The sequence below is a fragment of the Apteryx rowi genome, unplaced genomic scaffold (genome assembly GCF_003343035.1).
Source record: "Apteryx rowi isolate R43461 unplaced genomic scaffold, aptRow1 scaffold_124, whole genome shotgun sequence".
Lineage (NCBI taxonomy): Eukaryota > Metazoa > Chordata > Aves > Apterygiformes > Apterygidae > Apteryx > Apteryx rowi.
The window spans coordinates 1,501,909-1,525,699 of NW_020447464.1; the positions used below are offsets into that span (position 1 = coordinate 1,501,909).

Below are 23,791 nucleotides of genomic sequence, written 5' to 3' on the forward strand. Positions count from 1 at the left end.
AAAATTCCAAAAAAGATCAGGAGCTTGCCAAGTTTAGCAATGAGTAGAATTAAAATAAAAAGGAGTGCAAGCTGCAAACCATTTACAATCTAAGTAACAGACATCTACTTTCACTCTGGTCTGGCTCTACCTCAAAGAGTTAAAGCTTCTAAAGCTGGTGGTGGGTTCCTTGTTATGCCATCTGAAGACAAGAGAGGAAAGAAAAAAAAACGGTTGCAGCCAGTTAGCCACAGTAGACTGAGTTCTCAGGAGCACATCTGCAAATTAAGCAGATAGACTCCCCTCCATCAGGCTGCCTCTCTATGCCACAAACCCCCTGTGAAGTCAGAGAAGATTCCTCAAATTGCTCACATTTGAATCCCAATTACATAGAAAGATTTCGGAGGACGCAAAAACCCTCTATCAGCCAGGTACGTCTAACTTATTGTTTTGCTCAAAGCAAACTTGGTTGATAGTTAGCAAATGTTTTGAGAAATACTATATAAAAACTTACTTTCTTAACCCTCTTTATGGAGGACTTCAAAGCTCTTTAGCTGTCTGAATAGGGTTTTGACTGTGAAGAATTTGGGAGCTGCTTTTCAGGGGTATGCTCTTTTCCTTTTGCAAAAGTAGACCCTGCAGAGCAATCAGAGAAAAAGAAAAATATATAATATTGCAAAATAAATTCAATTCCACAATGTGTTCATGCCAAGTTACAAGACTGCTGACAGAATTTGATGGACAGCAATGAGCATTTACCAGCTAAGACTCCATGTTATCTTGCAATCCATTCACTTAGAGTATCTAATCAGAGTTGTTCAAATACCATATTTTTTTCTAACTGAAAGGTACTTTTGGTTTGCTACAGTTCATAAGATCAAATCATACACTATATGGTAGCATTCTAGTAGCTGTGAAACTGTCATGAATATGGTATTATTTTAATGTTCACAAAATAAATACTAATATGAAAAGTCAGATTAAACAACAATATTGGTTATTCCTTGTTTTCCTGTTTAAAATGCTTTTGTTGCCTAATCAAGGAACAGGCACAGCACATTGATGACGAAACAATTACTACATAGGATCAAAGAGAACAGTAAGTAGGAAACACACTTTGGGAGTCACTCGGTGCCTAAACATAGGTACCTATATACCATAGGTATTTTATAAACCCTAGATAGTCTTAGGACCTAGGACACAGGTCCTATGGGAGATCTGCAGCCTTCATAAGCAGCAGCTAGACGACAAGGCATATGAAATGACACTTGATGTTTAGGCACCTGAATCTACCCTTTGTTGCTAAAACCCATTCATCCCATAATTTCTAGTGAACATTTATAAAAAACAGATATATGAGCTGACATACTGGTAATCCAGTTTCTAAAATAATCCCCTCCCCATCATAATTTTAAATATGTCCATCTGTTTCCATACTAATCACTACAAGACATTTCAAATCATATTAGCTAGTACATTTAGAAAGCACCTTCTCTCTTCATTTGATCCTCCTGTAAATAGCTCTCCCATTAAAACTATCTAAATCTGAATTCCTTGTAATATCTTTTTGCTGTACAGACAACTGCTAACTAAAAAAAGCGCTCATAGAATCATAAGTTTAGTTTTAAAAAAATAGGGTAGAATGTTAGTTTCCTTCTCTCGTTTAGCTTCTAGCTCAGATCTCTACAGTTCACTTCTCAAATACAGGAGTTAGAAAATGTATTCTTGTTAAAAGGAATGCTGAGATTCTCACTTATTTGTATGATCCTTGAAGCGCCGTCTTTCATAAAAACATCCAATATGATGAAGCATGACTCAGGTCACCATAACTGGTAATTGTTTATATAATTCCACCCATCTCTATTTATCCATCTTTATTTCTTGTAATGTCTTTTGCCCTCTACCTGGTGCTGCACCACAACAAAGTCATTTGTCTGTTTCCCTCCATAGGCTTCTCCAGGTTTCCTTTCCCTTTCCTCCTGTTCACAAGGGCCATTTTCATGTAACATTCCTGAATTATCATCCTCTCTAATTCTAACACTTGGTACAAAGTCTATCGAGCTGAGTAAAATTTGGATATAGACATTTGAAGTGTATCTGACGACTCAGGGCTTGTGCACGTGATTGAGCAACCAGACCAAAGGAGCTACCAGCAGCAGTTCCTTGCAAGTAGTCCTTGCAAGCACTGCCTATATATAAACTCACTGAAGAAAATTCAAGCTGTTTTATGTCAAATTTGCAGTAGACTGAGATTTACATTTGATATACGTGTTACACTGAACTAGTGGATAGCTGTCACCAAAGGGCATGAAGCCTCTATGTGCCTCCCTCCCATAGAGACTGGCAGTAGTGCTAATCTGACCTTGCAGTGAGATGGCTTTTAACATAAAGCCACAGAAAAATCTTTGTTATAAGGTAAGTCTCCTAACTCCTTAGCTCCCTGAAACTGCTCCAAGGCAGGTAAGTGTGAGTGCTGGCCCACAGGAATCGGTGGTGGTGATGGAAGATTAGAGGTAGAGGCCAGCGTAGCCACGCTGAGGGCCAATACAGCGCAGTTGGCCTGGGACAACCCAGAAAGCCAAAGCAATCCAGCCCCATGCCTAAGGAGCGACTCCTCTCACAGAATCCAGGGGAAATACTCTTTTAGTTATTGAACTGCATGCTCACGTAGAGTTCACAGAGCGTTAAGGGATGACAAGGACGAAAGGAGTTAAGTGTGTTTATTTAACCAGTAGGCTTTGTGTGTCGTCTATCAGTCTCACTTTTAATCATTATCATGGGTCCTTCCCCACTCTGTGTCTACACTGATCTCTAGTCTTCAGAACTGGGTGCTGTTCAGTATCTGAAAAATACTTTGTGACATGGTGGAGACTGTAGTAATAGTCATACGTGAAGATTTCTGAAGTAGATGTAAGACAGTAAGATGAATGCCCAAACCAGACTCAAAGCGTTTAACGGCAGATCCCTGTATTAGTACAGCGGCGTGCACCCTCGAAAGGGGGGCACACAGGCACTACGGGGATCCGGCACAGTATACGGGCAGAAATACGCCGGGGGCTGAGAATTCCTAAACGCCCTCAACAAATCTTCGTCTTTTTCTTGTAAGCCCGCAAACCGTTCAACGACGGTTTGTATCTGTCTGCTCGTGCGTTACTCGCGCCCACTGGGCAGGTCCCGTCTGCCCATCCGGGCGGGAGCAGAGCCGCCCGCGCTGTCCGCAAGGGAGGCGAAGACCCCAGCGACGGGGCGGCGGCCGCCGCCACACGCCGAGGCCCGGCCGAAGCGCTGCCCGGCCGGCTGCCCGCGGCGCGCTGCCCGGGGGCCCCTCCGCGGCGCCGCGCCGCGCCGCGCTGCGCAGCCCCCGCGGCACCGCGACGCCTCCGCCGCTCTGCCCGCGCCGTCCCGGCGCCCGCGGCCGCCGGGCGCCACTCACCTCCGCTCCCCGCGCGGGCTGCCGCGCCCGCCCGCCAGAACTACCGCCCCCACAAGGCACCGCGGCCGCCGTTGCCATGGAGCCGCCGCGGCCCGGCCTGCCGCGGGCGTCGGGCAGGGCCGCGCTGGGCAGGGCCGGGCCGCGGCGGCAGCGGGCAGGCTGCGGGATACAAACCGTTCTGCGGGCGCTGGCGTCCCTTGTCTGCCCGAGAAACTCGTCGGAGGGCTCTGGGAAGCGCTTTTTTTTTCCTTCCCCCCCCCCCCCAAAACAAGGAGAATAAGGCCTGTGACTAATTCCCTGCGCCTGTTCGGACGTTAGAGCTGCAGAGCTGTCGCTGACCGGCGAGCTGGCAGAGGCCGCGTTCATGCGCTGCGTGGCGAGCGAGGATCTCGCCCTCTGTTTGAAAAAAAAAAGCATTCACAAGCATGATTTCGTGTCTGCAACCGTTCTGCGAAATTCGTCTTTCCTGGGCGTATTCTTTCTTTCCTGCTACGCTACACATACCCTCTGACATGTCAGCAGTAAAGGATCCCCTGCACCAAGTGTTTTGCTTTGAAGTTCCAACAATCTGTAATTTTTACAAAATTCCCCAGAACTGATGCACAATTCTTGCTTGGTAGAAGAAGCTCTCTTTTTAGGTCTCTGAGTATCTTACAAAGCTTAATAAATATCAATATTACCATTTAACAGATAGGAGAACTGAGTTGCCAATTTGATAAAACCTACTCAGGAAAATGCAGTCAGTCTTCTGTAAATTTAAATTCTCTCATAGTTTTTAAAGCATGTTTCATGTGTTTCTTTTGCAGATACCGATCATAATATGACCCAGTCACCAGGTGTAATGTCATTGCAGATGGTATCAGCCATCAGTAACTCATCCTTGATTCAGCCAGGCTTTTCTCTGCTGAATTTTGATGGGCATGTTTTCTTTTTTGGGCAGAAAGGATGGCCAAAGAGATCCTGTCCCACTGGTGTTTTCCTCCTTGATATAAAACAGAATGAGCTCAAAATGAAACCTGCAATCTTCTCTAAAGATTCCTGTTATCTTCCCCCTCTCCGCTACCCTGCTATTTGCACTCTCAGAGGCAATGCAGAGTCCGATAAGTACCAGTATATCATTCACGGTGGGAAAACACCTAACAATGATCTTTCTGATAAGATTTACATTATGAGTCTTGTAAGCAAAAATAGCAAGAGAACCACATTTCAATGCATTGAGAAAGATCTGGCCGGTGATGTTCCTGAAGCAAGATATGGACATACAATTAATGTAGTTCATAGCCGGGGAAAAAGCATGAGTGTTATTTTTGGAGGAAGATCATATGTTCCTCTTGGACAAAGAACCACTGAAAAATGGAATAGCGTAGTTGACTGTTTGCCATCTGTGTTTCTGGTTGATTTCGAGTTTGGATGCTGTACGTCATACATACTTCCAGAGCTTCAAGATGGACTTTCTTTCCATGTTTCTGTTGCCAAAAATGATACGATCTACATTTTGGGTGGTCATTCACTTCAAAATAATATCAGGGCCCCCAGCTTATACAAGCTAAAAGTTGATCTCCCACTGGGCAGCCCAGCTGTGACTTGCACTATATTGCCAGGTGGGATATCTGTGTCAAGTGCTGTTGTGACTCAGATCGGTGATACAGAATTTGTCCTTGTTGGGGGCTATCAGTCTGACAACCAGAAAAGGTTGGTTTGTAACACCATAGTTTTAGAAGATAACAAGATAGAGATTGTTGAAAGGGAGACCCCACGCTGGACACCAGATATTAAACACTGCAGGATATGGTTTGGCTGTGATATGGGCAAAGGGTCTGTATTGCTGGGCATTCCAGGGGACAACAAACAGATGATCTCAGATGCAAACTACTTCTACATTTTGAGATGCAGAGGAGCAGAAGAGGATGAGGAGGAAGAACTGACAGCCCAAACTTGCAGTCAGACATCTACTGAAGACCCAGGAGACTCCACTCCGTTTGAAGATTCAGAAGAGTTTTGTTTTAGTGCTGAAGCCAGTAGCTTTGATGTTGATGATACTGACACTTACAATGAAGATGATGAAGAAGATGAATCAGAAACGGGCTACTGGATCACCTGCTCTGCTAGCTGCAACGTTAACATTAACACCTGGGTCCCTTTCTATTCAACAGAACTCAACAAGCCTGCCATGATCCTGTGTTCCAGCAGGGATGGCCACTGGGTCCACGCACAATGTATGGATCTGTCAGAGACCATGCTCCTGCATCTCTCGGAAGCAAATGTCAAATACTTCTGCAACGAGCATGTTGACCTTAATAAAGGGCTCCAAACACCCAAGAAGGTGGGGCAACTGAAAAAACAACCCATGAAACCACTGCGCAAAAAGAAAGCCATGAAGTTAACACCAGTGAAAAAATCCTTTCTTCGGAGATTATTTGAATAGATTTAAATCACTGATTTATATTTGGCTGGGAGGAAGTGAAATCACAGTCAAAGACAGATAGCACTGGTTGCAGCAGAATGGATGTTAGGGCTCCTAGAGATCTTTTTAATTGATTTTAATTATCTCGATATTTCAGGTGAATTTCAAAGCTCAAGAATTTCTTTATGTATATTTTAGTAACATCCAGATCTTAAAACGACGATAGGAACCCCACTCATACAGGGCGCTGTGCGAGCAGACAGCCCAGTACTGATAATTTTGTGCTGTATCTTATGCTATAACTCACTCCCCAGTTATGCCCAGTGAGTTTAAAGGACCCACTTGTAGAATACGGCTTTACCAATGTACTCATTGGTCTTAGCATCTGTCCATAAAAAACATCATATTACCCATTTTAATTTTTTGTCTTAGTGAGTAGTTCTAGAAATACTGGGCCTAATTTATAACTGCATTAGTCCACATTTATGTTGGTGTAATGAATTAAAATTAGAGTAGTTACACTGGTTTTAAACTAAAGTGATGGTTTAAGACCCTGGTATCAGAAATAATGAAATATTCAGACACTGAGGGTCAGTTTTCTTAAGGAACTTCCGTTATGGAAAGTTTACATATGGAGCATTAAAATCTTGAAAATTAATTTTTGATTTTAAGAGGTACTGAATGGTTATATGTCAGTGTTGGTTAGTTGTGGAATATATCATCTCACAACGAAAATCAAATTGCTATTTTAAACCACTATGCTCAAAAAATGCCTTGTGTTTGTTTTTTTTAAAAAGTAGTAAGCTAATAAAGTTTATAATAAAAATGATTTTGTATTTTTTTTCACCTATTCATGGGGTAAATCAAATACTATAAACCCCAAAGTCTGTGAAAGGACAGCATGTGTGCTTGGGAGGTCCATCCCAAGTCTGATAAGGGCTCTGGCTTCACAGCTTCTCCATGCTGTGAATTCCCAATGACTTCGGAAGAAGTTCATTCCGATGAGCAGGACTTTCATCATTTACTTGGGGTCCTCTGCTACACATTTCTTTCTCTGCTCCCCTAGGGTGACTGTAGAGTGTGAAAGTCTGAAAGTGTACGCTGTAGCTCAGAATGACTCACTGAGCCAATGGGGCATTGTGAGGGGTGGAAACAAATGCAGCTAGCCGCTAAAAGCACAAGGAGAAGATTGGATTCAGATTGAAAAGGACGTTGTCAAGGTTGAATAGCCCAAGAGTTTACTAACTTTCTTGTGGATATTTTATTGGCTATTTGTAAAGCCTCATCATCCTTGACTTTATTTTTTATTTTTATTAGTGTTCCAAACATCTTTTCAAAAAATCAATACCTTCAGCTCCACGTTTGTGAGCCTGCAATAATAGCTCAGTATTCACAGTCCAGCTCTCATGCTGGACCCCTGAATAAAAAAGAAGAACAACAGGAACAGCCATCAGCAAGCTAATCAGTATGTGCAGGCCCTGAGCAGCTACTCCTTTACCAAGCAGCACATGCAGCTAAGTGTTCCTGTCATCACAAATGTGTATCTGTACTACTGCCCTTAATAATTCACAACACAAGTAAACAATAGAGGAAAACAAATATCTACAGTACAAAGTTGCAGTTTCAAACCTTTTCATATGCTGAGAAAGGTTATAGTTTGGGCAGAGCTTGTAAGTGGGAGGTAAATCATCCTGACTTCTCTCTCAACAGTTTGATACTGGTATAAATTCATGGATTTCAATGCCATCTTCAAGTTTCCTTTGTCATGCTATTTTATTTGAGCTAAGAGTCTAGTGCTATATGTTTTTCCAAGGAATGAATGAAGATCACACCCATGTAAAGTCCCTTCAACCTGGTGAAACTGGATAGTCAATATCCCCTTTTGAAGGTTAGTCATGGGTCTTACTCAGCTAAAGCACTGTTAGTGCAGACAAACAAAAGGATGGAAGCATTTTCCAAAGGAAAAGCTCGACACTGGGGTAGCAGAAGTGACATGAGATAATGGCCGGTGGCTTAGGCATTGGTGTCATGGTTGCGGTATGTTAAGACAGTCCCTGAGTTTCCAGACTGAAGCTTGGAGCCCCAGCAGCTCCCTGAGCCACCAGGAGCCTCGAGGAGGGAAGCTGAGTGTTTGCCAAGCACCAGAACAATTTGTGGCCCCCTCAGACTCTCAGCTAAATTGTTGTCCTTTATTTTAAGGCTCCTGAAAAGAGCAGTTCACAGTCTGACTTTACCATATTCCTGCTCAGGCCCATGCTGTTAGTATATTGTGCATTTGGACTGTGCCTTTTTTAAATGTGTGTTATATTTCAGAAGGAGGGAGAAATTGCTTAGTCAAGCCGTGTCCCAGCCTCATAGAGAAAGTGGCATAACAAGCATTAAATCACACTTCAGAGACTATACTCATTGCAGGGACAGGAAGGTGGTCATAAACAAAATATAATATTCCAAAGGACTGAAACATAAAAAGATATATGATCATCAGTCTGTAATGAAGTGTATGACACTTGTCATAGCATTTGAAAGACTGCAGAAAATAATTCCATGATAATTCTGATGACGCTTTGGGGGCATGTACTTGTTAGAGCATTGATTGTCTTCAAAACCAGCTAATCAATGTTTCTTCTTCAGGCAGAGTAGAATTAGAAGGTAAAAATGAAGTAGATTTCAGTGCAAAAGAAAATCTCTTTTTTATCTGACCTAGGTGTTTTGGAACCACAACAAGCAGCATCTCGGTTCCCAGTTACATTTTAGGGACATTATGTTGTCATTATCAGCTTTTAAGAGAATAATATATGGATTTTACTGCTTGCAAGAAGTACTTGGACCCTGAAGTACCAGATTAATCTACAGGAAGGGCACAGCACAAACTTTAGTGGTGGCACTAAACTATGTGGTGTGGCTCAGAGTGACTCATTGCACCAATGGAGCATTGAAAGGAGTGGAAATAATGCAGCTGGGAGCCCAAAGCAAAAGGGAAAGATTGAATTCAGATTGAAAAAAAATCTTCAGAGTTAATTACCACTAGACTCAATGCATTAAAGACAGAAGGACTGGCTTACATTTTTTAAACGATTGGTGGCTCTAGGTCCCTCCATATTTGACTACCTACCCTATGCCGTTTCAAAGGAGTCTAACTTCTGAGAAGGGCTTGAGCAACACCCTCTGAAAATCAAACTCCAGTTTGCTGTCTCTTTTTGACCTTTGAAAATTGTGACACACAGAAGCCCCTGATTTTTTCTTTAAAAAAGCAGGCCAGTCAGCTTATAAGCCTTCAGATTTCTCATCACATACACATACAGAGGAAGATGAGAACACTGGCCGCTACCACATGTGTGGGGGACCTCTACTAGTTGGTGGTTATTGTATATCCCCAGTACGCTGGCTCACAATGCCCATCTTTAGAGGAAGAGCTGGGCATTGAAAATATAGCTATTTTATTTTACCTCTTGATCTCTCTCCTGAGGCTGCTACAAAAGATGTTAATTCATGTCTTTTATAATTTGTACTGTTGTATTGTGGACAATATTAAGAACAACAAATTCATCTTGATGCAGAAGGTAAAGAACCACCCACACTTTCGAGAGTTGCAGGTGGTTGGCCACTTGAAAAACATGGCATATTCAATCACCTGAAACAGTACTCTGAATAAGAGTGGTGGTAAGCCTTATTATTCTTCATCTGATTCTAATTCTAATAAGAATACCTGGGAAGTGAAATTCACTCAGTTATTAAGGATTTTGTAGTAAAGGAATTAAAACATCTTAATTTACCAGGAAACTCTCCAGGGCTTGTTTTTTGTTTTATATAGGTTCTCTTTTTTCATCCAACATTTTTTATTCAAGGTCAGCTGAAAGAATTAAGCTGGCAATATAAAGTCTAGAATTTAGATGTCTAATTACCTGATTGCATAAGGAAATCACATAGCTAATCATCTAAATGCTCAGTTCGCTCATCATTAATTCCATCCAAACTGGTTGGTTTACATAATTTTTTTGACCCTGAGATATCATTGCGTGGAAGAAAAAAAGATTTTCCTAAGTGGAAAAAATGGAAACTAGAAATTGGTAACTAAAAGGTGGATTGGAAATTTTTGCAGCTAACTTTGAAGTCAATGATGAGCAGCCAAAATCTGTTGCAGAGGATGCACAGAAGCCAATAAAGAGACTTAATATAATAGTCTGGACGTAACAGTGCAAGGCTGATTTTAAACAAACACTGGGATGGTATTTGTGAATGAAGCAAAAGGAATTTACAGAATAAATAAACCTGGTTTTAAAGGTGTTTTATTTTTCTGTCAAACAGTTGCCTGGGAGGTAAGGTGCTGAAAGGACTGTTGGGATTCACAGAGTAATATTCATTTGTGTTAACATAGTAGCTGCCAGAATGGGCCTCTAATCACAGCTGTAGTCTCTGGGTATTAGAACAATCTAAACTTGAACAGCAGCCACAATTTGAATGGAAACTAAGACTGTTAGCATGACATTATATGCATAGTTAAAAAACTGATAAGAAATACAAATCCAGGAACTTAAATATTTACAAGATCTTTATTTTAAATAGATTTTATGAATACAGAAGCTGCTACACAGTAAGAAAAAGTAAAATTATAAAGAAGTGCTGTGAGACAATGCATAAAACTCCATCAAGTCAGAAACTAGGGTGCTGTAAATATCTAGAATCTGGTTCTGAACTACCTGACAAAAAGTCAAGGCTGATTCCTTTACAGTCAATAGAAATATTCTTGTAAGGAAAAAAAATGTGAGACAGAATCGTGACTTCTAACATAGTTCACATCATTTTGTAACACAGCAATTCACAATATGAAGCCCTTGAATAAAACCAAACAAAACAAGATGCATAATATGATTGTATAAAAATACAGTTCAGTACAATTTCAAAACAAGAAAACTATTCTCCAAGAAGTAATTACTGCAGGTTTTGTACCAAATATTAAATTAAAAAGGAAATGTGAAGGGTTGCAAGAGTAAAATGAATAAAAGCATCTCCACTTTTCTAAAGCCTCTTCAAAATCAAAAAGCTTAACAATAGACTGAGTAAACAAATGATGCACCTGTCTGCAGTCAAAATTTGCTTGCCTTCATATGCATGCCTGTGTGCATGCAGCATTGCTATTTTATTGTTTACAAAAGCTTCACTTGCAAGTGCCTAGCGTTTCAATGCTGTTTGTTTTAATGAGTTCAAAACTGTCAAAGAGAGTCTCTTGATTTAAAGAAAATGTCAACAATGGGGAAAAAAAGATTAAACAAGATTCAAGTCTAAAGAAAAGAAAAAGATAGTATTAGCTTTTTATGTCACCTATTCCATCCATAGCTGGAAGAATGTGAAATGCATCTTGATGGCTTAATAAAATTTCACAGAAAAATACTTCCACATGCCACCGCACTCCTGCATCCTAGTCCATATACTATTTAGTCTGATAAGTTACCCCAGAATATAAACGCAGTCTTGAGAAACCATACATCTGTGGATAAAAATTTACTCAATCTTTTTGAAGGCAGTCAGAAAAATCACTTGCTTTTGCATAAGCAGCTTGTTGAAGTTAATTTGAAATTTGAAAATGTCAGTGAAGTCAGTGAAATTACTTGCATAAAATGAACAGTCTGGTCTGTCACTTCAATGGCATGTGTGTAATGCAATAAACAGGGTGGAATTACTTGGGGCTGAAATTCACTCCTGTGCAAAGGCAGCGTAAACTGTATATACCACTTAATTGGAGTGAAAATCACCATGAGGTGAGTAAGGATGGTTAAACTGGGCATTAGATTATTCAAGCAGAGTCCAGGATAAAATATAAGGTAATACAGTTATCCCAAATAGACATACAGAGGAAAAAAATATATGTGCAACTATTTGCATGATGAAGTACGTGCCAAACAAAAATGCAAACTGTGTCTGCATTTACTGCTAAAGGATGCTCTTTAGTGAATACCTGATATTTATACTCCATGGGAAACAGCTATACTTGTTGTCTGCATTTATTGGTGAAGAATGATATTTATGTAAGCCTGGTATTTATGCTCTATGGGAAATACTTGTTTTATTCAAACAGTTGAAAGAAATCATTTAATCTAGAAATAAACACTCAGTAAATGGAGATGTACATAGTGAACCATACAAAAGACACTGTAGTTCTTATGACTAAGTGTTTAGAATAATGTGTTTTAAGTAAAGAACATTAATTATTTCCAACCCAAAACTGTGACATAATATTACACTATGTTTAAAGAAACTATATAAAAACATAAATCCTAAATTATAGAAGACTTTAAAAATTAGTATTTCAATTAAGAAAATCAAAAGAAAGACATAACACTAATATTTATACCAATTACTAACACAACTCTATTTTTTCATTGTCCATAAACAGTAAATATCAGACTCTCAAAGATACAGTAAATAACATGAAACAGAGACTACTACTGCAGAAAGCCTCAGACCACCAAGTCTTTAAGTTTGTTGTTCACTTACACTCACAAAACCAGTTCCTGCCACATCAAAATAAAAAACAAAGCAGATTCTTTTAGGTCTGTCCATTTAATCTTGTTTCAAAAATATTTCTCCAGACAGCATAATGCCTTAGCTACAGGTGCAATTCTAAAAGGCTAGGTGATTTAGGGGCATAGCTCCCAGTCTGTCAGGTACTTTTGAGTATATTTCATAAATACTTGATGGAATTAAGTTCATAATTTTCATATTTAAAAATATTTTAAAACAAAACTTGGCTATAGAGTTTGACCCAGCAAGAGAACCTAAGTGTGTGTTCAAATTCGTGTAACAAGCTGTAAGCATGCTTGCAGTCAGTGGTCAACTCACACACTTGAATTTAAGCTTTCACTTGAACGCTTTGCTGAATCAAAGTCTAGATTTGCCCCCTATATGCAGGTAATATGTGCAGGAATAATTTAGTGGCCAAATCTCACATTTTTACAAGTCAACTTTCAAATCCTTTTATCCATGGCTGCTAATAAAAATCTACATTAACTATCTACAAGAATTACAAGCGCAAACTCATCTGATCTAAGTAGTTTTCAGTCATGTAGCGATTACACTTTGAAAAGGCAAATACCACCAACATAATGGTGCACTTAATACAGCATAAGATGTTTGGAGGAACGCTAACTAAACATTGCTGTAATAATGTAAAACCCACTATTCAGTAATTTCAAGGCAGTTCATTGCTTTTTAACTAATCTTTCATGCAAACTGTCTTTGAGGTTAATAAATATCATTCCTATTTTACAGATCTGGAAAATGAGACGGTGAGAATAAGCGACATCTCCCAGATGAGAAAAAACTTAGTATCAAATACAGTTAATTCACCAGGAATTCACCCAATAAAATTGTACTAATAAAAATTATACAATATACTGAAGTTACCATAGAAATCTATAATGCTTGTCAAACAACAAGGTACACAGCAGAGTTTGAATGTACTTTGAATAGTGAGATAAGCCCAAGACATTGTAAATCCTGAATTAGGAGCACAAAATGGTTCACATTTTAGAGTAAATGTACTACAATAAAAATATCTTTAAAAAATTCTGGCTACCTTTCCTGTATCTTCATATAGCAAACTAGCATGGTGAGACCACTAACTGCTCCTAGGCAGCACTCTAACATAAATGTTAAATAATAATATTTTTAAAAGCTTGTGAGATCAAAGTTTGCATCTTTAGTCAGTATTTTATATAAATAACTGAACTTTATCCCAAAACAATTATCCAAGTGTCTCACTGCTGAATCTTCACTTATAAAAGCCAGAGGACCATCAATAAAATAATCATACCCTCTCAAAAAGTAAAGAGTAAAATAGTAAATAAAATGCAAACAGAAGGAATAGCCACACTCACTTTTTCATCAACTATTGTAACTCTCCGTAATAATATTCATTCCACAATATCACTTTATATAAAACCTTCTTTACTTCAGCTTTCCCACTTATAAACAACAATCTAAGACCACAATAAACGGAAGACCCTTCTTTCCCATTTGTTTCCCCTTTCACCTCACCTAACAACCGGTAAATGCACCACTGCATTGCCTTTTTTGGAAACCACAAACAGAAGTGGATGTTTATTAAACTCCACTCAGCACCTTTAACAGGGAGTACAAAAACGATAGTTTCAGCCTTCCCTGTACCTCCACAGGCCTGAAAAAGAAGCTGCCTCCTTACAGGAAGACACCATCATGAACCCAATTCCAAATACTCATTACATTTAAAATTCCCCTGAATCATTGCTTTCCAAGGAGCCTTCCAATGGTAAGGAGTCACCTAAACTGTCCTCTGGATCAACTGTGAAGCCCTGGCTTTTTAATGTTTTATGAGCACTCATGAACTTCTGGAGGTACTTAGAGGTATATAGCCAGTGATGCTTCAAGACATCCTCCATTTCATAGCATTTGGACTGCCTGGCATTCATTTTTCGGAACCGCCTAAACAGTTTGTTTCCAGACTCATTTCCTTCACTTGCCCAGGCACCAATGGATCCATCTCTTTCAATGATTTCAGGAACATGAGCAAGGGTTTTGTGGAAATAATTTGTAATCTTGCCTTCATATCTGTACTTGAACTTTGTAGACAGGAGCTCAGCAAAACGCTGCGAATTGTAGCTATACTGGCACAGCAGTTCTGGACACTCCTTGGCAGGGCATGAAGATCGCCACACCGGCTTCATTTTCAGATAAAGGTCCATCAGTTCTTTTAGGGCTTCATGCCTTTCCTTGCACTTTATTAATTCACATACTGCCTCTACTGTCTCTTTGGACATGAGCTTTCTAGCAAAATTTCCACTCATCCTCATCATAGGCTTTAAGTTCATCTTCTTCCTGAGGTGTTTGTCAAGAGTCAATTGCCATCTCTTCCTCTCCTCTTTAGATGCATCAGGATTCTTATAAACTTCGCCTATTTCCAGCTGGAAAATCCTGTAGAATTCAGTTGCATTGCCAATGTCGCAATGCAACGCATCTATGGAAGGAACCGTCTCAATAAAAGGTTTGGCTGAAACACCCTTCACTCTGTCACGGAGCTCATCAACGGACTCATGATACGGGTTGGACCTCCATACTTCATACCGCTCCAAATTTTCAGCATGGCTCCTTGTTATGGAGTGGAAAACCAAATTCTGGGATGCTTCCAGGCGTGTGGCATCACAGAGAGTACAGATGTACGTGGAACCAGAGGCCTCCAGCCCTTCCACTTCCCGGACAAGTTTCTCATCGTATCCTGTACCCCTAAAGATGAATTTGAACGTTCTCAGGATGCCTCCCATTTCAAGCAGCAGTTCACTGTTTTTCATGGCCTCTCTTTCTGCTATGAGAGGGCTCAGGATTGCTGTCAGAGTTTCATGATCTGATTCATCAGCCAGCATAAGGCACAAGGGCTTGCAACACAACTCTGAATTGGGCTTTGCCTCCTCAAAGATCCTTATGTTTTCGTTCCCATGGACTATAGCAATGCTCATGACTGTGAAAGAAAAACGAACAGCCTTCTCTGGGACAGCTGGCCCACTTCCGTGCTTCTCGCTGACATCTCCCATTCCATCACAGGACTCTTTTATCACCACAGTGAAGGGACCATTCAAATAGTCATCCAGGTTTTTTGCTTTCATGCCTTCCAAGATGTCTTCCTCCATGTCCATCAAGGCAGAAACCAAGGCTGCATCATATCGAAATCTCTTTGCAATTGTGTCCACTGGGTAGTCATCAATTGAGAGTGGCAGCCCTGATAGTCCATCTATAATACCCACTTCTGTGTTAGTGGATACATTTTTCAAGGGAGGTCTCCACTCGAATGGATGATAACCGGGTAGGAGGGCTTTCTCAGCAGTGCGAAGAGCATGCAATGGCTGGAAGATCTGCCTCCCAGTGACAGCTTTTACAGTTCTATACATTTTATGATATTGGCTACAGCTAAGAAATGTGTTGACTCGGATTGCCAGGCAGACAGCAGGGTGAAGTCCAGATCCCCTCCCTTGCATTATAGCTTCCAATTCATCTGCTTGTCTGTGTTCATTTTTTGCTCTTAAAGCTAGCAGGAACAAAGTCATGCATACAGCCTTTATGTCACCCCCCTCTTCTTTCTCAGCAAAAGCCTTGACTTGACATTTCAGTTCTCTCAGACGATGTTTTTGAGCTCTCCTGGTCAAAGACAGGAGATGCTGCCTCGGTCGGCCACCTTTATTTGTGTGACTGTAAAGCTCTCGCTCCTTCATCAACTTGTGGCTGGAGAGGTGTTGGCCATATTTACCCAGCAAAATCTCTTCATCACATTCCTTTACAGGGCATCTTATTCCCAGGCTATCAAGGATGTTCAGGAAGGATTTCACTGGGCTTACCAGATCAGTAGGAAAGCAAGGATACCAGCAGGAGGGACAATAGCTGCCCATAACTTTGATACATTTAAGGATGCAAGTTCTGCAAAACAAGTGTCTACATGTTGTTTCCACTGGATCTGCCAAAATGTGCTCACAAATCTGGCAAGAGATGGATTTAATGAAATCTGCTGGGTAGTCAACTGCAAGGAGCTTGGTACTGAGATGTATCTTCTTGCAGTTGGCAATCTCTTTCATTAAGTTTTTGTTTTTTATCTGTGCTTGGTTCTTAAGGCCTTTGTTTATTCGAGCGCGTTCTGCAATGGTCTTCAGCCGTTTGCCAAGCTGTACACTGGGTGGTTGACTTTTTCTCTTGACACCCCGGCGGGCAGTGTGGCACACAGCACAGTTTGGGGAGTGGGGTTGCCACTCCATCGTGGTGTTCCTAGGGAAATATACTTCACATAAGGCATTACTGAATTTTCTGTGGATAATACTCCAGCAGTTATGACAAAATCGAGTGGGATGGATTGTGTCAACATCTCCTCGCACATCAATCTTAAAAACCTTAGCAATAAGGTCTGGCCAAGAGGTTGCTTTTTTCTCTTTCTTTCTCAGAAGCCACAGAGTTTCACTGTCCACTGGCCCATGTACTGGATGACTTCTCTTGTGGCAACCTGTTTTAAGTGAAACTCCACAGATGCGGCAAAGTTGCTTCAGATTGTTCCAATGAGCTTCATTGTCTTGTATTTTCATGTCATTGGCATCTTTCTCAAGTGCCTGCCTATTGTCCATTAAGTCTGTCTGTGTCCGAATTGACTTTTCTCCTCTTGGAATTGTTTCATCTTTATGCACTATAATGCTTTTCTCTGAAGAAGCTACCTCTTCTGCTTGATACTTATTTACATGTTGGGTGTCATCAGAAGGTGTTTTTTCAAATGATCGCAATTTAAACAGCTTGAATTTCCATTCAGAAAATTTTGTAAATGGATGCTGAATTTCTTCAGGCAGGTCCATTTTTGATGCTACTGACATCTCCAGTCTGGTAGAAACCAGGTCACCTGAGAAGGAGAGAGAAGCTGTAAGTTAGTTTATTTCCAAAATGAATAATGATGCCCGTGCATAAAGCACATGGTTTTTAATAGAACAATTCTAATCACTTTGACTGAAAAATGCTTTGAAAGTAAGTTACCTTACACAAGGCACCTACTGAATTGAGAGGTCCAGATAGAGCCATCCACTCAGTACCTCACGTAAGTACTTGAAAGCRTTTTGACTTTGACCCTGAGGCATGCACATATCTATTAGGACACCAATGCACATATAGCACGTAGTCATCAGGTGCTGATATCCAGATCTACCCCATTCTATTCATACCTAACTCAGCTTACCACAAGTAAGCCTACTATAGGCAACAGAATTACAGACTGCAAGTTTGGTGACTTGCAGTTCAGTTTATACAAAACTGAATGAGACTGGTGGCTGAAAGATAAAATTGTGTCTGTCTCATGGCATATTATTTAAATCTTCAAGACCACTGCTCTCTCACCACTTTTTGGTCCTTGATTCTGAACTGAAGCGTCTCCTGCAGACCATTCTGTACAGGCAGAGCAGCACATACTACTTGATCCCAACGCAGACTTTATTCAGGCCTCAGTTTTGCGAAGTGCTTTAGCATATGCTTACTGAATGTGAGTAGCTCCATTAAAGCTGGAGGAATGTATCCTCTCTTGATGCAAAATGCTATAGTTCCCTTGACTTTAAAAGAGATATGGCAATTTATGCTGGCTGCAGATTTGCTCTAGAGAAAATATTTATACATTTTAAGTTAGTCATCTGTTTAAGGACCCTGCTGAGAACTCTATTTTTAAGGATTACTTGTACTGGAAAGCTAAAATACTTGTTTAAATTTGACCCCAATTTTAGCTTTCATAGAAAAACAACTAAAAATAATAACAATGTGGTTGCCATGGGAATATGGTATTGTATAAAAATAAATACAAGAGTTTCACCCCAAACATTGCAACTTTGTTCTACTGCATCAGACTTATAAAAAAAAATCTGTGCAGAAACAAAACCAAAACTGATTAATCTACCTTTCACTACTGGGCTATGAGAAGTGCAGAAATAAACAAATAGTATAGAGAAGATTAAATTAACTTTTCTAATGTATTTTTTGTTTACTAATCTGATTGGTATGAGCAACAAAAATGAGGAAAACTATACGTTAAGACTATACAAATTGAACTAGAAGTTATGTGGGTATGGTTTTGGTTTCTTTACTTGATTATATCCCCAGTTAGCACTTCACTTAACCTGCTAGAAATCTCTGTTCTGTGTCTGTTCTGAAGGTGTGCTTCATACATCCAGTCCATGGTCTAAAGTGATGATGCCCAGGATGCTTCTGAGATTATTTCATTTATAACCTTTCCATAAAGCAACATTTCAGTACATCTTTCAGAGCCCATCAGGAAAGGATTGCATGCTTTGACTAAGTTCCAGGTCCAGAATGACACATCAGCCCACTCCGCTCTTGCCTTAAGAGCTGTGTTTAACTTCAAAATTGTTCATTAGGCCTTGGCAGCAAAACTCAAGGTTTGTTTTCTTCCCAGCTTCTCTTCATTTCATCCCACTGAGAACAAGCTGCCCATACTGCTGTCCCCATCTGCCTGCCTGGCTCTGTCCAGCTGCCTATACTGCTAAATATCGCTGTCTGCACTGTGGCCCCCTGCTGTCCTTCACAGATCAAGCGTGGCAACGCGCTTGCTTGCATCCTGCTGTCCATAGACCTGCAATTGCAGCTGTGCCCAGATGTGTTCAGGGCTGTGCTGCTGTCTCCCTTTTGTGGCTGCATCCCATGGCAGACTTGGTAAAGTCTATCCATGGAGCAATAACCTGCTTGCCCCCAAATAGTCCTGCTTTCCTATAGACGTGTACTCAATTACCTACAGAGTAACTGAGTTGCCCTATGCTGTCCGCAGATCTTTTCCTTCGGCATAACACCCTATGCCATTTTGCGTAGTTTCACCGCCTCCAGCTGCACCTTCAGCATCTCCCAAACCACAAGCAGTGCCTCTGCAGAGCTGCTGACTAATTCACTGTAAAGAAACAGCCAGCACTGACTACATTTTGAGCAGAGTATTTAATACTTTCTCTTCTCATCCAGATTTGTGACTAAGTGTCACCTTTGTGCCACACTTATCTCCAAGCCCATGGCCTAACTCTTGCTATTAATCTCCAGCTCTAATCAGACAGAGTTTACCCCTGCTAAAGAAAAATTCAAGCATCATTTTTTTTCCCTCTTTCATTGAACATCCCCTGGAAGAAATGAATGACAAAGAAGTCCTCTCTGGTCACCTGACCTTCGCCTCTTGCAGTAGATAATTGTTGTCAACATGCTATTCATCAAACACTTTGAATTGCCTAGCTCACAGGCGGTGGCATTTYCAGCAGCTCTCTCAGGAGAGCTAGAAATATTCCCAGTGCTAGGAATATTTCCTGCTACTCGTTCTAAATTTGCCTTTGGTCTGTAATTCTAATGGGGGATGGTTGGGGGTTACAACAAACAGTCTTCCTCCTCACTGTTCACCCCACTCAGATCCCTACAGAGTGACCCGCAGCCAGGAACCCCAGCCATGGCAATTTAATTGGCTCTGACAGCTGTGATTGTGTTTAATATCACCTCTTTTTTACCTTGAAAAGGAAAAAGAAATTGCTTTTTTTTCCAGCTCACAATATTTCATTTATTTCAGAACAAGAGCAAGATTGTAATACTTTTACTCATGTCAAAGAAGACCTTACTCCACAGATAGTCTCGCTGAAGTGAACAGAACAACTTCTGAGGTCAAGAAGCACGTATAAAGTAAAATCATCGACCTGCACATTAAAACAGGAAAATGAATCAACACTCGGCTGTCTTACAAGCATCTGTGATGCTGTCATTAGTACTGCCAGCCTACCTTGAGCTCACTGTCAGATTGCAGAGCTGCTGAAATGTCTGTTCAGCTTATTCCAAATGCCAAGCTCGCCTGCTCACTCTCGTGCAAGCTCTCTCTCCTCCTCTGTTCCCGCTGCTTTTTAAAGTCACTGCAGTGCTGTTTGTCTCATTTATCCCTGTCCCTCCCAGCTCCCAGTACCACCCTGCTGCTAACCACAGGTTGCTTCAACTCAGCACAATATAGAGCTCTCAGATCCAGGTGGCACCTGGCAATTTATGAGGCTTAACCACAAAATTCATAAAAAACAAGGTCTTGTTGCGTGAGACCCCTGGGCTCTGAAATAAGTACACAGCCACTGTCTGAGGAACACCTGCACTGGTTTTTTAGACAAAGTTTTGTGTTTGGCTTTCTTCTTTCTAGTTTCAGAGCTGTTTTTTTCACTGTTATCTATCAGAGAGGAGAACCTGGTGTCCGGTCACATTACTGTCACTCACCAAAGCTATTTTCTTGAAGGCCACTGTCCTCCTGTCCTGTTCCTCAGGTCACCTGCAGCCAAGCTTCTGTTTTTTGGGTGAACTGACAATGGGGATCACAAAATGTCCTTTCTTCTGATACCAGTATCTCATTTTCAAGGATACTACCTATCTGGTGATGTATGTCCAGGGTCTTGAAGAGCCTGGACAGGGAGGAGAAATCAAAAATATGAAAACTAGCTATATATTTTGCATAACTTGTGTCTTATTTACATAATACACCAGCTCTGGGCCACAAGCAGCCACAGACGGTGAGCACTAGAGTCCCTGTTCTGGAGAAGCACAGATGTGAGACTGTTATTTTCTACAGATCAGCTGTCTCAGAAACTGCCTCCAAGTGAAAAAGAAACCAAATTCTGTCACAAAACAGCAATGTGAAGGATTTCAGTCTCCACACACAACATTGTGCAGTAAATTCTAGCTATCTATCAAGTCTTCCCAAAAGTGAACATAAGTTCACACTCCAAAAATAGGAACTGGCAATAGCAGCAATAACAATATAAACACCTACCCGAGCATTTTTCTTTCTCAAGAGACTTTGTGATTCTACAGGATTCAAATCTATTTCCGACTTAAGCACCCTGCCCTGACAAGGAGGCTCTCGGGGAGCTGCTGTGCTTTCGCTGCAGCCCCGGCTCACTCAGGTGACACGGCAATGCCTGGCAGCATCTCACACAGTGCTGAGGCTGCAGCAGCCCAAGTGACGCTAGCCAAAGGGAAAAGGCAGTAAAAGTTCTAATATTTGGCACTTGCTAGAGGTTAAAAAAAGTGAGGGGATTCCCTTCCTATTATTAACTCTTTGCTTCCAATTCCTGTAAGGTGTTGAGACTTAAAGAAGTGAGGTTAGTCCTGAGTCAGTAGCTTGAGCTGTGCTGCGTACCACCCGAGSGGCCAACAGCTCCTCATGATTCATACCAAAACAAATAATGCACGGTGAATGCAAACCAAGTTCAGGGCCAAACCCTGATATCCTTGCTCAAACTGAAACTTTGACTCGGGCAAAATCCCAGTGTGTAGGAGTAGTAACAACTGAATGTGAGTGTCAGCATAAGGTGGAACAGAAAGCATAGACGTTATTCTCAGGTTAAGACAGCTGAGGCCAAGCATCCCATGACTGAAGTATTTATTGACCTCTGAGAGCATGTGATGGCTCCTGAACCCAGTTCTTCTGCTGTCCCTGTGTTGCCTGGACTTCCTAACAACCTGATTATATTTACTATTCACTCACTAGCATTTGGAGAGACCTTTATAAAAACATCTCAGATCAGGCTGCAATAGCAGATATCAATCAAAATCACTCTCTCTGCAGTCACGTACCACTTTCCTCCCTTATCTTGAAACAGCAGATGCAGTTCACTGACAATATGCATTGTTTGGTTTGAGGGATTTGGGGCTCTTTGAGAAGTAGTTTAGCAAATTTCTCCCTCTGAGGTGCTTATTCAAAACTTCACCCAGGTGGCTGGCTACTTGCCCCATTTCCCAGGAGCCAGAGCTCCCGTGCAAACAAGCCAGCACTATATCGGCAGCGCCTGATTATCAAAGGAGCCACTTGAGTGTAAGTAAGCATAGTCAAAGGCTTTACTTCCAAACACCCAGGAAATCACCTTGAAGAATTATTATCTTCTAGGGATACCACAAGCAAGTAAAGGTTTTAATTGATCTCAGATTGCTACAGCTTCAGCTGTGCCTTATGTCCATAAGAGCATAATTGCCCAACAGTTTGAGCAGCGCAGATCCACTGCTGGAATTTGTTTTCCCATGCAACTGGCACCACCAAGTGGAAAAAAGCTTTTCTGCATTATTTTATGTTACAATGCGGGCATTAATACATATGACTATGGGCCTAAGCTTCCCATAAACCATGAAGATTTGGAAACTACACTGAAGAAAGTCATTTCATTAAGATTTGCAATAAGCTCCCCTGATAAGTTCCTTGGATTCCCAATCAAAATAACCTGGACATCAATGCTCTGACTACCTTACAGATTGTTACAAAAATAGTATTTTTCAGCCATGGAGAAGTCTCCAGCTAAGGGTATCTGGTTTACAAAGCTATGTAAGGATAAATGATTTTTACAGATTTTTTTTTCATTTTACAGATAACAAAAGGAACATACAAACAGTTCATCCATTCAGCAGGAGAAAAAGGATAGCTGTGAAACTCAGACAGTTGGCGAGGAGAGTCCACAAAGTATTAAATTTATGCATGATTCTTAATACGGCTATTTCTTTACTGTGGCACTATGGAGCCCTAGCCAAGGATCCCTTGTCTGCTGCTGTGATTTCTGCCTCTCTGCTCTAGCTTCCTCACAGACAGAAGTATATAATGCCTCATTTGGACGTACTCATCTCCTCTCTATATGCAGAAGGCTCGGATGTATCCTGGCAGCTTCACTACATCTGACTGATGCTTTCTGTATTGCCTTGCATGTGCTAGGTACCACTAAAGAGTAATCTAGTAACCAAAGTGTTACCTGGTCCGACCGAGACAGGGCGAAGGTTTGAAATCACAGGGGAAAACATGCAATGGCCCAGTGAGCTGCAGAGGGATGCAGATGCGTGAGCCGAGAGCTGCAGCAGTAATGCCATTGATCTGCTTCGTTAGGCTGATTGGACGTAAACGACTACCCGATACGCAGACAAGAGACCATTTGGTAACCCTCCTGGAATAACAGCTCAGAATATTTGCAGTCTGCTAAAATCAATAGGAGTTATGATCCAAAGGGTATTTTATCTACGCGGCTCGATCATTTCATTCACGGACAAATTCAGCTCTGGTGTAAAAGCAAGAGCAAGTTTACTGAGATCGGGGGAGTCGTGTCCTGCTGTTTGCAGCGCGACCGAGTTTGGTCCTCCGTTCGCCTAGCCCCCCTCTTGCCACAGATAGGCAAATACTTAAAAAAACCCTGACAATCAAAAAACGCAGGGATCCTCGATTGTTTGTTACCCATCAAATGAAGCAAGACACGTTAGCGCGAGACTGCTGCCAAGAAAGCTCACCGATACAAACAGCCAAGTTCCCGGGGGCATTTTTACGGAAACGAAGCCAGGCCTGCGCTCGCACTGTCCCGTTTCCTCACTTCCCTAAAACCGCCCGCTGTTGCAAGCTACGGGGGAGCCGGAGCCAGCGCCCGCGCTTGCCGGCGGCCCGGGGCGCCGCGGCACCCCTC

General features: G+C 41.3%; 3 protein-coding genes across 7 annotated transcripts in view; 1 reads left to right on the plus strand and 2 right to left on the minus strand.

Moving 5' to 3' along the window:
- Nucleotides 1-3,446, minus strand: part of CUNH11orf74 (chromosome unknown C11orf74 homolog) — a 42,553-nt gene extending 39,107 nt beyond the window's left edge. For 3 of the 4 annotated variants that reach the window (XM_026055609.1, XM_026055608.1, XM_026055604.1), the window contains exons 1-2: nucleotides 3,413-3,446; nucleotides 494-615 (exon numbers count right to left, since the gene is read on the minus strand). The gene's annotated coding sequence lies outside the window, so the exon portion shown is untranslated. The remainder of the gene's footprint in view (nucleotides 1-493; nucleotides 616-3,412) is intronic. The other variant, XM_026055606.1, reaches the window with a different exon arrangement.
- On the plus strand, nucleotides 249-6,031 carry RAG2 (recombination activating 2). Its single transcript, XM_026055603.1, has 2 exons — nucleotides 249-410; nucleotides 4,219-6,031. The coding sequence occupies exon 2, from the start codon at nucleotides 4,233-4,235 to the stop codon at nucleotides 5,835-5,837; it is 1,605 nt and encodes a 534-aa protein (XP_025911388.1). The 5' UTR covers nucleotides 249-410; nucleotides 4,219-4,232; the 3' UTR covers nucleotides 5,838-6,031.
- Nucleotides 6,032-14,056: 8,025 nt separating this feature from the next.
- RAG1 (recombination activating 1) lies at nucleotides 14,057-23,637 on the minus strand. Of its 2 annotated transcripts, none has more exons than XM_026055596.1 (2): nucleotides 23,622-23,637; nucleotides 14,057-17,211 (listed from the first exon to the last, which is right to left on the minus strand). In XM_026055596.1, exon 2 carries the CDS (start codon nucleotides 17,183-17,185, stop codon nucleotides 14,057-14,059), a length of 3,129 nt encoding a protein of 1,042 aa, XP_025911381.1. In that variant the 5' UTR covers nucleotides 17,186-17,211; nucleotides 23,622-23,637. The 2 variants fall into 2 exon arrangements, with proteins under 2 accessions (XP_025911381.1, XP_025911380.1); XM_026055595.1 differs by lacking the exon at nucleotides 23,622-23,637 and adding an exon at nucleotides 20,583-20,755.
- Nucleotides 23,638-23,791: the final 154 nt, after the last annotated feature.